Source organism: Camelus ferus, chromosome 11 (assembly GCF_009834535.1).
Source record: "Camelus ferus isolate YT-003-E chromosome 11, BCGSAC_Cfer_1.0, whole genome shotgun sequence".
Classification (NCBI taxonomy): Eukaryota; Metazoa; Chordata; class Mammalia; order Artiodactyla; family Camelidae; genus Camelus; species Camelus ferus.
In genome coordinates, this window is record NC_045706.1 from 26,325,652 (window position 1) to 26,339,151 (window position 13,500).

Consider the following 13,500-nt stretch of genomic DNA (forward strand, 5'->3'; position numbering starts at 1 on the left):
GGGGTACCCAAGACTTAAGTTTTCTCTGGGAATGGGCTAGGTGGCTCATCTCCCACGACCACTTCAGGTTTTCTGGCTCTGCCCAGGTAGGTTAAGAGTTTAGCTCTGCCTCTCCTTTGCAGCTAGCACCCAATGCCAAAGTTCCACACCACTGGGGACATCCGCACTGGGGAAGGTGGCGCTGAAGGAGACTGACCCCGTGTTATCTGTCCCAGAGGGAAAAGATGCCAACCTGGCCCCCCCCCCCACAACCTCAGGCCCTCACGTGGAGGGAGAGAGACAAATAAATCTTTGCATGACACTATGTTGTGATATTGGAAAGTACCTAAGACTCTGATGGCACTTATGAGGGTGATTACCTCCACTTGGGTGGCTCAGGAAAAAAGTGTGGCCTTGAAGGAGGAGAAAGAGCTCACCAGAAAGATGAGGGTACTAGGGCATTTCAGACAAGGGGGTGGGGGGTGGCATGTGCAGAGAAGCACGGGAGGCTCCAACAGCAAAGCACTGCTTAGGCTGGCTTCCTTTTTGTCATTCATGCATCAGCTTAATCTCCTCAACGTGGCTTTCTCTGACCACCTACTCCAAAAGAATCCTCCCTCCAGTACCTGGTTCTATTTCTTTTTTAGAATTTAACTACTACGTGTTTTTACATTTATTTGTTAGTTGTCTATCTCCCCACCACACACACCCCTTCAAATAAACTTCCTAAGCTTGAGGGAACAGGTTTTTTCACCGTCCCCAATAGCCAGAACGGGGGAGTTCACCTATATTAGTAGTATCAGTATTAATGAATACTTTTGAATAGATCAAGGAATGAATGAATGAGTCCTTAGCGGCTGCAGGCATTGAGAAACGTGTCAGGAAGCAAGAATTCCCTCCATGCCCTTAGCCTAAGCAACTTAAGGGAATATAATAGCTCCAGGAGAGAAGGCTCATTTGGAAGTGGACTTGGGGCGCCACGGTGGTGAAAGTGATGGTGGGAGGCGGTGTCCCAGCTCCAGTGCGACTTGAGAGAAGAAGGAACTGGCAGCGAGGAGCTGAGGGACCGGCAGTCCGGTGCACTAACTCTAGCCCGGCTCTGGGGTCTTTCTGCATCAAGAGAGGCGAGGGGAGGGCGTATCTTCGCCCCCCAGGCGCCGCCTTTCCAGCATCCCGCTAGGCCCTTTTGGACGCGTCCAAGCCTCATCCTGGGCGGTCAGTCGGTTTTGGAGGATTCCTTTGCCTGCCTCCCTCCCTCCCTCCCCTCTTTTTTCTTCCTCATCCTCCGAGGCTCTGCAGCTCTCCAGCCCGGCGGCCCCGCAGCAAACTAGCAGCCCCCGCCCCCTCCTGTAAGGGCGAAATTGCTAAACTTGTAGCAATAATGACCCTGCATTCAGGCCGCCGACTCCCGCTGAACGTCTCCGCGCCCCGGCCGGCCGGGCCTAATCAGCGCGCCCCTCCCTGCTGCCCGCCCAGCCCCCGTCCCCCCTTGTCGCCCCCTCCCCCAGCGCACAAAAAGTGGGGAACAAAACCCGCGCGCATTTCTCTGTCCCTCTGTTGAGCAGACTGCTGCACAAAGCCCCTGCTCTGAGAAGCAATGGGGAGCTCGGGGGGGGGGGGGACGTCAATCCCGACGCTCTGGGGTTTTTGTTCGCGCAGGGGACTTCGCCTTCCTACCACACCTTTTGTTCGGGACTCCAATAAAAAGCCATTCTTTCCGCACCTTCCCGGCCCGGAGCCGCCTTTCAGCAAGGCCCGGCCCCACAATGGCGCGGCGCTCTGAGGCCTCCCCATTCACCCGCCTTGGCACGCTCACAATCGGCCGTGTGGCAGCACAGCCCTCGCACAGGCATTCTCCACAAGTGACAAGGAGCCGCATAAAGCCGCGGCCGCCGGGGGAGAAGGGAGGGCGGCCGAGGGGGAGAACTCGGCCGCCGCGGGGCGTAGCGCCCCCGGGCGCGCTGGAAGCCGGGGCGGCGGCTGTAGATGAAGCCGCCTTCTCGCCTCCTAAGGCTAGGCCTGGGAGCTAGGTTTCCTTTTCCCTGGAGACCCTCGACATGGGACAGAATCTAAGTCTTGATCTAACGCAGACCCAGATACTAGCCCAAGCATCTGGGTGAAACTTGGGGGGATTACAAAGCCCAGGACCTCAAAAGACCTTGAGTCTCCGACCTGTCTTCCTTACAAGAGTAAAGAGAAATTAAAGAACAAAGCCTTGGGGAGACCAGACTTGAAGCCTGGGGGCTAGGGCGGGGGAGACCAGGCCTGCGATCGCCAAGGGGTACTGCTTTCCCTGGCGCATCTTTGCCTTCCCCACCCGCCCTGTTTAAAGGATCCTCTCTCTTTTACTCTCGCTCTCTCTCTCTCTTTTTTTTTTTTTTTTTTTTTTGACTAAATAAAGTCTGTAGCCGGCCAACGGTTTGAAAATATTGCACCTTGTTTATTGACTCCTGTAGTGTATGGCAGCGGGTGTGTACATGGTGTGTGGATATAGTTAGATATATATTATATGTGTTGAATACAGAATATGAAACAGAAAGGAAACCCAGTAACACCTTCGGTGGGCCACCAGGTCCCAGATTTGTTCGGCCCCCAACTTTTGATCTCGCTTCTCTGGTTTTTCTCGCAGAGTCCTACCCCGCCTGACAATCCAGAAATCCAGGCCAAGGTATTCCTTGCGGAGGGCAGGCGATTCGAAAAGGAAAATGGACTGTGGTGTGGCGCTCCGACCCCGCAAAGGGGGCAGAGGGTCTGTAGGGCCTGGGATTTCTCAAGCCACTACGCCCATTTTTCTCTCCTTCATGCTTTTTTCGTCCTTGAGTTCTCTGCCAGTGCCTCGCGGAGGCCGCGGGAAGGCCGAGGGAGAAAAGCCCTTCTCGCTCTGGGAGAACCGAGCGGCAGCCAGAGTCCCAGCCTCTCGCACTCCTTTCGGAGCCAGGCTCGGGGCCATCATCCTCTCGGCACCCAGCCGGCGTTTCTGCCTTATAGACAGTCTCCGCGACAGCTACCGGGTATTTTCACCCCTGAGCCCCGTTCCCCAGGCGTCGCGTGAGCTGCGCTTCGGGGGGGCCCTGGGAAGCGAGACGTGTGTGTGTATACATACATTTATATTTTTAACGAGGGGACCTGGCCTTTCCTTGGATCCAGCCTTTCTCGCACTTCAGTCCCGCGGCGCCAGGCTGCGGAGGGGCGCCAGCCGCGTGACCTGACCAGTCCCTACCAGGCCCGGATGCCCTGCAAGGTGCCCTGAGCGCACGCGGCCCCAGCCGCCGCACCCTGATGCAAGGGCTGAGTGCCGCCACCGCCGCCAAAGCCTCCCAGGTTGTTCACGTTCACAAAGGGGCCGCCTCCGGCCGCACTGCAGGCAGGCTGCATGGCCGAAGCCGCCGCGCTGGCCCCGCTGCTGCCACCACCGCTACCTCCCGCCGGGTACGCACAGCCGTAGCTGCCGCTATAGGCCGCGGCGGCGGCGGCTGCAGCAGCGGCGGCCGCGGCGGCGGCTGCCGAGTTCCCATAACCGTAGGCGGGGAAGCTGTTGTAGGAGTAGGCGCCCGCACTCACACTGTAGGGCGCGCCGTAGGCTGGCGCGCCGGGAGTGACGCACGGCTTGCCGTCCCGCACCAGCACCGGTACGGCCACGCGGCGCGGCGGCGGCGGGGGCGCGTGGGCGCCCAGCTCCAGAGACTTGTCCTGCCGTTGTCTCTTGCACTTGTACCTGCGATTCTGGAACCAGATCTTCACCTGCGTGGACGTGAGCTTCAGGCTGCTGGCGAGGTGCTCACGCTCAGGAGCCGACAGGTACCGCTGCTGCTTGAATCTGCGTTCCAGCTCGAAGACCTGGGCTTGCGAGAAGAGGACCCGGGGCTTCCGGCGGCTTCGTGGCTTCGGCCTTTCGCTGTCCTCCGCCGCCTTACAGTCTCCAGCCGCCTCCTGAGGTTTCTTCAGCTGGCAGCTTTCTGCGGAAGAAGCAAAACAACAGAATCCCTTAGCTGTTTCTGCCCTCATCGCAGCTCTGGTTCAGAGCACTGTGGCCCTTTATGGTGGCAGCGCGGGGCGTGCGGTAATAACTGCCTGGACTTTTGGTAAAGTTTGTGGCTCCTGGCTCCGTGGGACCCTGTGACAGCCCAAGGGCCCTCAGAATGCCCTTGGCGGGCGGAGGCAACACTCCGTGGGGAGGGGTAGTGCGCATTTATTTAGAACTTAAGCATCTGCGAGAGATTACCCTGTATTAAATGTGCGGCTCGGCGTGCTAATGACTATTTTCAGGATGAAAGTTAACAACAGTATTTGCAAACTCGTTTGCCTTCTACTCCGTCATGAATAGCTGAAGGTGTGAGACATATCGGTATTTGGAGGTTGGTGTGCATGAGTTGCGCGAAAATCTTTCTGCTCAGAAATATCTGAGTATTACTCTTGTGTATTGTCCAGGGACTATTTTTTTTTTGCATTTAAAAGCCTACATTCACACAGCTAAATGTCTGCGTGATGACATCTGTGTTACCTTAGAAAAAGAAATTTGACTGACTAATGCAGTTTCGTGTCAATTTTAGGCCCAGGGGAGTTGTCAGAGCACAGGCCTTGTCTTCTGACACAACAAACTTCCTCTTGGGGAAAGAGATTCTTTGGTTCCGTCCCTCAGAAACAAACATTTCTAGGAGTCTTTATTCAGTTATCTTATTTCCCTATCCAATTCACCTCCCGTCCTACTTGAACTGCCGGGCTCTTACTAAATTCCGCCTGTTTTTCACTCCGCCTAAAGCCCCACAGCCTGGGACACAAAGCAAAACATTAACAATATTTTAAAAAAGGCCGGTGCCCTAGGGGTATGAGTGCTGTGGTCGCCCGGAATGGACTGTATTCCCACGCTCCATCCCACCATCCCCTCCCTCTCTGCCTGGTGCCTTGGGTGCGAGGACGCTGAGTTCCAAACGAAGAAGTGAGGAAATAACCCAGCTGGACTCTACCAAAGTTCCTGCTCCCTGAGCACGCTAGGGACACAATCTGCTTAAACCGTCTTTTCCAAGAGGGAGTGGCTGCCCTGGTCTCAGAAAACTCCTCTCATGCTAGAGGGAAAGGGGGAATGGTTCAGGCTCGTGCCCCTCTGGCTCTTGGGAAGACCAAAACTACTGTGTTGTTAGGACCCAGCAGCTGATCACGTTGCTCATCAGCATCAGGGCAGCAATAACTACTTTCTCTTCCCTCGGGGGCTGCATCTTCCCCCGGCCTCTGGGGGAGTAGTTGGCAGAGTCACCTCGTCCTTTTCCCTCCGTCTTGCAGGCACCTGCACTTTGCAGAGCTGTAGTTGACCACAGCCAGGCATGACCCAAGCAAAGATTAAAGGAGCGGGCATTAGAGCTAGCAAGGTTTGCGGGCACTCAGCCATTGCTCCAGATGTGTGATGCGTTTCATTCCCCCCTCCCTCTACTCACTTTGGCTGCGGTCCCTCACGATTTCGGACTCCTCTTCGTGTTCCTTAGGCCCGCTGCACGAGTCTCGCAGAACCGTGTGGACATAGTTCTGAGGGCACAGTCCCGAATCCCCGTGGCCGTCGGCTGTAGCTAATGAGTTTAAATAGGACAGTTTCTCGCCCTCTTCTTCCTCGTCCTCCTCCCCTCCGTCTGAAAATTGCGTCCCCTCAGCAGCGGCCAGCATGCAGGGCGCCGAGTGAAAGTGGTGCTCCAAGTCCGTCTGCAAGTGCGCGCCGTGGAAGTGCTGTTGCTGTTGCTGCTCCAGATTCAAAATGTCTTTGACTGAGAAAGGGGTGGAGGTGACCGGGCTTGGTAACATCATCAGGGCCACTTAATTGTCCAGACCAAATACTCAATAAATCCCGGCGGGGGCGGGGAGGCAGTGCGGCGGCTCCAGTTCTCCTTCTGGACTCCGCCGCTGCTGCCGAGTACGGCTTTTGACAGACGCGGTCCCACTTCAGTCTAAATCGCCTCCATTGGCCCGGACCTGGGGGTCTGGGTTTTGTTACAGCCACTGCAGGGACTGGGGCCGGGGCTGCGAAGCCTGAGTCCGGGGGTCGTGCGTCACGTCGGGGGCGGGGCTCTCGCCTAGGCCTCCCTCTCCATTGGTTCCAGCTCATGTGGACCACGCCCCCCTGCATCCACTGAGTCGGGGTGCCGTGGCGCTACCTTAAGAAATAGACAAGGACTAGTATAGAGCGGCGAAGTCCAGGTCGCTGCGGGCGAAGCTACACTGACCTGGGAACTCGAACTACCGATTCCCACCCTGCCTGGCCGCGCCTTCCCGGCCAGGGCCAGTTCTGGGAGGCTTCCTGTCCGCGAACAAACTGCCAGGAAGGATAGCTTAGGAGCGTGGTTTTTCCACCTGCTACGGGACAGGAAAACCTCCTGGCTTGTAAATACCCGGCACTGGATCCCCAAGGAGATGGAGTGTTTCATATACCTATGGATGGGCGACGTGTGTGTTCCCGCCTTGTTGACTTTGCTCAAGCTGTTCCCTCCACTCGGAACGTCTTCCCCGCCCTTTTCTCCATTAGTCGAAAGCTGTTCTCCGAAGCTCTGCTCACATACCACCTCTTCGAAGGAATCGCTCCCTGATCGCCTAGCTGGAAGTCATCTCTCTCGCTTCTGAACTTGCAGCGCGTGTTAGTAAAGGACATTCGTGCCGCTTATCACTATTGCTATATTGCCTGCCTGGCCTCCCCGGGTAAACTATGAGCCCCCGAGGCTCCTGGTTGCATTTGCTTTCGTAGCCCTTCCAGCGGCTGAACTAAGCAGGTATGTGAGAGACAGGAAGATGGAGTTATTACTGAACTTAGTTGTCTGATAAAGTTGGTTTGAATCCTGGCCTACTGAGTGTATATATAGCCTTGGGCGTTTCTAAGCCTCAGTTTCTCTGTCTACAAAAAGAAGACAGTAATACCTTTTTCAGGGTTGTTGCTAGGGATAAATGAGGCAAAACATGCCAGGAGTTTAGAGCATGGCCCGCGCTTGTTAGTGCTCAATACGTGTCAACTACCGCTATTCTGCATCAGAGGTCAGGCAGTGTTTGTTGACTGCATTGATGACGTGTCTGGAGTGCCACACACACTGGGCGGTTTCATACGGTCTTGAGAGCAGGATCTGTCTTCACAAGGGAGGTGACCCACCATGGAGGCCGTCTTTTCCGCCTATTGAAATTGGGCGCCTGGGTCTAGGCCTTGGCCCTCCGAGGCATCTTTCTAACTTCCCCAACCCGCATGTCTTCTGACCCCCTCCTGCGGCCCTGGTTATTTTGTGGGCGAATCTGTTTTGTGGGATCCCCTGAGATTCTGGGAACTCCTCGATGGTGGGGATCATCTGCACAATAGGCATTCGCTGGCCACCACGTCTAGCCCAGAGAGGAGCAGCAGCCCACAAAAAACCCGTGCGCAGCGCTAGCCTTAAAAAAAAATAGGGACAAGTTCTGGCCAAACCTTGTTGCTCCTCATCCAGCCTAGGTGGCCAAGATGTTGGAGCTGGGGGAACGCTGGCCTCAGCTTGAAGGGGCGGATGGAAGGTTTAGGGACTGTGGACAACGCCTCCAAGCGGCGGCAGACACAAGGCAGACACGAGATGGTAGTGGGGAGCGAGAGTGGAGAGCTGTCATGGGGACGGCGGGGGAGGGGGCCCGCAACGGCGGGAGCAGTGGGTGCCCATGGCTGAGGAGAGAAAGAACAGCCAGTCGGGAGAGGGGAGAGGCGGGGCTGTTCAAGAGGGAGCGGAAATGGTGCGGGGAGTCTGCCCCTGGGGCCGCCCGGGGAGCTGGGATTCGTCTCAGGCCACGTGCGCCGGGGACTACATAGGTGGCGGCGACCTGCAGCCCTCGGTGAGCTGGGCTTTGCGTCAGGACTACCATCTCAGTCGCAGGGGCGCCTGGTGCCTTTCTACTTTGAATTCTGAGACTACTGACGCCTCAGGCGGAGCCGGCGTCTCCAAACCAGGCCGCGGAACTGCAGAGAGAAGAATGCGCCTGCTTTTGCTGCGGATTGCGAGCGCTCCCGCGCAAAGATCCAGAGAGAAGGTGGGGGTGAGTGCTGGGCACTGCAGGGTAGGGGTCCTTGAGTGTGTACGTCGCGGTGGCATGTGGAGTATAAAAGAAGGAAGCTGCCTCTAGCCCCATTCTTCACTCTTATTTCGATGGCTAGACTGTCGTTGGGAATGTTTCTGCTTCCCCCTTGGTCCCCCCAATGTTTTTTTGCCTCTGTGGCTGATTTTCTTGAGTGATTTCAAGATTCAGAAAAAGAAAAAAAAAAGGCAAAAGCTACGGAAAATATCTCTCCCCAGTTTCCAACCGAAATCCGCATCTCTCCTTGCTACCACTCTTGCTTCTCCACGGTGCTTCGCTCCCAGGGTTTCCCTAAGCTCATCCCCAAGAATCCCTATCTTAGAATCCTTGGCCTGGGGTGCCGGGAACACGGAGACACGCCCACACGCCCGCTGCTGCCTTCCCGGGTCCACCGAGTTGCTGCCTTCCTGAGCACGCAGAAGGCTGTCTCCCACCTGCAGGCCCGCGCGGTTCGCTCTCCTCCAAGCCCGCTGCCACCACTACCCTGCCAGGTACCCTTGGCCCAGGCATGAATGGTTCTCTCCTGAAGCTCCTGACCAGATCGCTTCTCCGCAGGCGTCCGCCGGACGCAGTTCAGGCCCGCAGAGCTGGAGGCCCGTGAGGAGCTGGAGTGTGAGGAACACAGGGGAATGGGCCTAGCAGTCAATTTCTATGCCCTGTCCATTTTTTCTCTTTCCACCTCCAACTCTGCTGATCTGGCGGGCGGAAGACTTCTACCCGTTTACCTGGAGCTGATTTTGGCCATATGCTCTGAGCAGGGACTCGGGAGGCTCCCTTTGGTCTGTCTGCTTCACCCCGCAGCGGAGCTTCCCTGCAGGGATCCCCGCCAGGCCAGTCACATCTAGGGAGCCCGCCTTTCCTCGGTCCGCAGCAACGACGACCGAGAGCGAGTGCGCCGCCAGCTGCGCGCCGCTGTCCTGAACGAAAACGCCAGAGCAGTAGTTACACGTAACAGCAGCGGTCGATTCTTGAGAGTCACTTATCTGAATGTGGAATCTGGTTCCAGCGCGTATCCAGTTACTACCGCGTTCTAGGGGTATTTGCATTCTCTTGTCGGAAGAGAGGATCTTTGAAATCCCAGAGCTGTGCTCGACTAATAATAGGTTTTCGTTCCAGACAGTTTAGCTAATTACTGTCAGATAAAGTAAATATCTTTGCATCCGTGGAAGCGTTTGGTTTTATTTTAGTCGAGTGCATCTGCATGCACTCGGTTTTGTCACATTATACATTTTATACGTCTTTCTCCTTCCACGTATGATTAAAGATAGTAGTAAAATGATGACAAATTATCTAAAGAGAAGTGCTATATAGATACATAGGCTATATATAAACTTACACCTTTTAAGGAGAAAAGCCACATGCTAATCATTACAACAAACATATTATCAAATAAAAATGTAGTGAATATTTGAAAACTGTAAAGTGTTCCCATAAATTAGTCTTCTTGACACAAAAATTGCTTAATATACGTATAAATATAGGCAGATAGTTGATCATTTTAATCATATATGCCACTGCTTATGCTGGTACTCTTCATCTGCTTAAATTTCCATTTAATTATATAATCATGGCTCCCCCAAAAAAGTTGAAAGTTATTGTGGCAGTTATGGTCACTTTCTAATCTAAATGTAGTAGCACAGTCAGAAGTGATTTTCTATTAAGGCATGAAAAACTGAGATGAACTCAGCTAGCCCAAACTATGTGATAACATTTCAGGTGAATGTTTTTCTTTGAATTTTCTTTTTTTCTTTCTATCCTACTGTCCTTTCACTGCTCTCTTAGAAATTTCATTTCTGGTTACCTTACCAAAAACAAAAACAAAAACAAAAAAAAGACGAGAAAGAAAAAATATCCTCTTTTGCAGGAGCACTAAATAGGTTTTTGTTCTTTTGTTGCTGCTGCTGCTGGCATGTATATGTGTATGTATTTTAGTTTGGTTTTTAGTTGAGAGATATTAGAAAGTTATCCAAATTTTTCAGCAATCTAGAGGCTAGTGTTTGGGAGAAGGGTCATATTTTCTACTTTTAAAGAAATGTCAACTAGGTACATCAGTCCCAGAAAACATTAAACTGATCTAATTCCTTGAGAGGAATTTTTTCCTCATTTAACAAATTTGGTAAGAGATTTTAAAATGGCATTTTGAGTATTTTAGCTTGTTTTTGTACTTGTATGGCATTTGTATAAATGCCAGATTTTCCCAGATTGTGTTTGGAATTGAGTTTTCTAAATAACCCACCACTTCTTTTCTCTGGGAGAAAATCAGTCCAAATTCTGTAATCCCTGTAGTTCTTTGTAAATTGCAGGCCCTTGCTGAGGAAGTGAGTTTCGATTTCTTAAGGAGAGGACCTTTCAAACCTATGTGTATCTGCCCAACTCCAAAAACTTTAAGTTAACAATGTAAATATAGCTTTCGTCACCAAAAGCAGTTCTGTTTTGCCAATAAAACACACAGGTCAGAAAAGCTAACTTTGTTGAATGAAAGTCAATATATTTTCAAACAAAAACACCTAAATAAAAGACATCTATACACAGACATTTATTTGTATTATTTGCGTGTGTTTTGGGGGAGTGCTGTGAGCAGTTTTAACTTGGGGATTAAACTGGAATTCTGGTTGCATTCTTTACCTTTTTTTTTTATAATAAAGTGTGAGTTTAACTTCCTGTATCAAAAATTCAATGCCTTTAGACCTTTTAAAATATAATCTGACTTCAGAGGAACGGCGGCAGACTTTGGCGAATTAATTCACTTAAACCAGAGCGCCTGCCTGTTCCAAGCACCAAGAGTTGCGGGTTGAGAGTCGGCGAGGGATGTGGTTGCATCGCCCAAGAAGCAGAGATTCATGAATCTTCCTAGCTCGACCTTTTCAACTCTTGTCTGCTTTCAACCACAAACCGAGGGACCTTGGCCTCCTCGGACGCAGAACTCTTTTCCCCAAATCTCCCTGGGGGTCAAGTTCGAGCGAATAACTTAAAACCGTTTAAGAACGAAAAAGACCTTTCTCACTTGGAAAGAAACGTTCGCCGATGTCTTGTCGCGTAAGTAACGATTTATATCCCGCTCTCGCTGTGTTCAGCCTGGAGTTCCCGGTCTTTGGTCGGCACCTGGAGAGCGATTCCAAAGGTGCGGCAGGACCTTCTCTCCGTCAGTGGGCGACTGTGTCTGCGGGCCTAGCTGCCCACTTGCCCTTGGTTCCCTGAAGCTCCGGGAGCACCGAACAACTACCACTGCCCTGGCGACCGTCCCGGCTTGCCTGACCCTGCGGGGATGTTGGGGGTGGGAGAGCGTGGGCTGCTGGCCTTGCTCAAAACTCGCCAGGGACCCGACCGGCAAGGACCGAGGCCCCAGGCGGCCGTGGCGCACTGGGGCGCACATCCACAGGGATAGAAAGCGTGACGCGCTGGGGCAGTCAGGTCCCGGCCGGCAACTCGAGGCCGCTGGACTCGGCAGCCTCACCCTGCGGACACGCAGGTGAGTCAGGTCGGAGTTCAAGAGTTCAGTGGCCTCGAGGCTCTGGGGACCGTCAAGTCGCCGGGCCCTGCTCCGCCCTGCAGCCAAGAGCGCCGCGTCTCCAAGCCCGTGCACTTGGTTCGCGCTGGTTGCGGCCGGGAGTCCGCGGCTTCTCCCGGCGCATCTTTTCTTCGGCGGCCGGCCAAGAGCCCGGCGGCCCTAGCGAGGAGTCCCGGGGAGACGCGGGCAGAGCTCCTGTCATTGAACCTGCTTGTAGGCTCCCAAACTCCGCTCAACCTCTCCGCACTCCCACCAACCGGAGAGGACGACTTCCTTACCTCTCGCGGCTCGCGACATTCGGAGACCTTGTAGATCCACTGAGTCCTGGACCCCAGAACTTCCGTGGCCTTCCTCCTCCTCCTCGAAGCCAGTCTGTTCCCCCTTTCGGGACCATTTCTCTTTCACTGGGCCCATCTTACTCCCCCACTCCGTCCCTTCCTCACTCTCCCTTTTCCCTCACCACCCTTCCCCCATGTCCTTTCTCCCTCACGTCCTCCCCCTCTCTCAGGACTCCCTTCTTGTCCAGTCTCCACCCCCCACCCCCATTTCACTCTTTCTTATTTTTTCACTCCCCTCTCCCTTCCCCCATCTTATTTCATTCCCTTTGCTCTTCTTTCTGGCTCCTGCACTCCATCACTCTCCTGCTTTTTGTCCCTGGACCCAGCAGGTGTTTGATATGGAGGGAATCAAACACATCTGCCTTGCACTGGAGGGCCCCACTCCTTGCCCCAGACCCCTCTCCCCCATTCCACCCCTGTGCTTACTCTGTCTCAAGAGCTGCTCATAAAAATGCTCAAGCACCCTTGGGTGTGTGAAAGGGACACTCCTCTGTACCCTGCTCCAGCCTGTAGGACCTTTCCCACTTCCCAGCATCTCAACTCCCAACAGCCTCAGTTATGAGCCTTGACGGGTCTGTGGGGCTCCAGGTGGCGGGTTTGGCCACCCTCCCCGTGGAAATCCCCGCTCCAGGCAGATCCTGCAGAGCCTCCATTTCCTTCTATTGTGGCAATCCGGAGAGGATCACAGGGGAGCTGAAGGCGACCATAAGGCCTGGGCCCCAGGCATCCCTTGAGAGCACAGATGGGGCTCCTAGACCAGGGCCGACCCCCTCCCCCACTCTATACAGACAGAACAGACTGAACTAACCTTCCCTTCTCTGTTTCCTGCCAGCCCTGCTTTAGATTAGGGGGCTGTTTACTCTTGAGATCACCCCAGCTGGGGAGCATTTCAGGGACTGCTTTAAAATGCAGGGGCCAAATCTGAGAGGACAGTGGGATCCCTGGTTCTCACGCTAGCCAGCAGGGGCAAGGACTGAGCACTCTGTACATGTTTCTGGCCCACTTTGCTGCTATGGGACTCACTAATGGGGCAACTGAGTCAGTGGCCTCTGGAGAAAAGAGAGGGTCTGAGGCCTTCTCCCCTATGAGTCGGGCTACCCAGCTGCAAGGTAGGCAGCCAGCCAACCTTTACCCTTTTACCTCCCATCTGCAACCACTTTTCTGAGGTTGCATCACTTTGATAAATATGTGTTTCCAACAGATGGACAGAGACCTGACATATATGTTTCTATGGATTTATCTTTCTCCTCGAATGGAATGAAAAGGAAGGTGGTTTCCTGTGTGAACACATCAGCGTGTGCACACGTGGATAAGCATGGGGAAGAAGGCACTCAGGACTCCCTATAAATGTAGCTTCCACATTAGTGCTCTCCTTTTTCAGAGAGTGTCATCGAAACAGGAGGACTGGGCTAACACTCATTCTGAATCCTCCTCCCTCCCTTTTTCCTCACAATAATGTGAATTACTGGTGGCGACATGAAATTTGGAGAGAAATGTTTATACAATCCAAGATGAAAACTAGCTTCCACTATAATCAGATGCATTATTTCCATACAGGCAATTTATAGGATCATTACAATTAGTCTTGTACAAAGTGGTCCCATAAGGACCTGTCTAAGT

General features: G+C 53.5%; 1 protein-coding gene and 1 pseudogene across 1 annotated transcript; one reads left to right on the forward strand and one right to left on the reverse strand.

The window, feature by feature from the left end:
- Positions 1-2,398: 2,398 nt before the first annotated feature.
- Positions 2,399-6,044, reverse strand: NKX2-3 (NK2 homeobox 3). The gene is made up of 2 exons (XM_032491123.1): positions 5,409-6,044; positions 2,399-3,935 (listed from the first exon to the last, which is right to left on the reverse strand). The coding sequence occupies exons 1-2, from the start codon at positions 5,767-5,769 to the stop codon at positions 3,196-3,198; spliced, it is 1,101 nt and encodes a 366-aa protein (XP_032347014.1). The 5' UTR covers positions 5,770-6,044; the 3' UTR covers positions 2,399-3,195.
- A 94-nt stretch (positions 6,045-6,138) lies between these two features.
- The window catches only part of LOC106729373, a 30,213-nt pseudogene continuing 22,851 nt past the window's right edge, over positions 6,139-13,500 (forward strand).

Coding starts and splice junctions, on each gene's coding strand:
- NKX2-3 (XM_032491123.1), bottom strand. CDS start 5,769: ATGATGTTACCAAGCCCGGTCACCTCCACCCCTTTCTCAGTCAAAGAC. Junction 3,936..5,408: donor CGTGAGGGACCGCAGCCAAA/GTGAGTAGAGGG, acceptor CTTCTTCCGCAG/AAAGCTGCCAGCTGAAGAAA.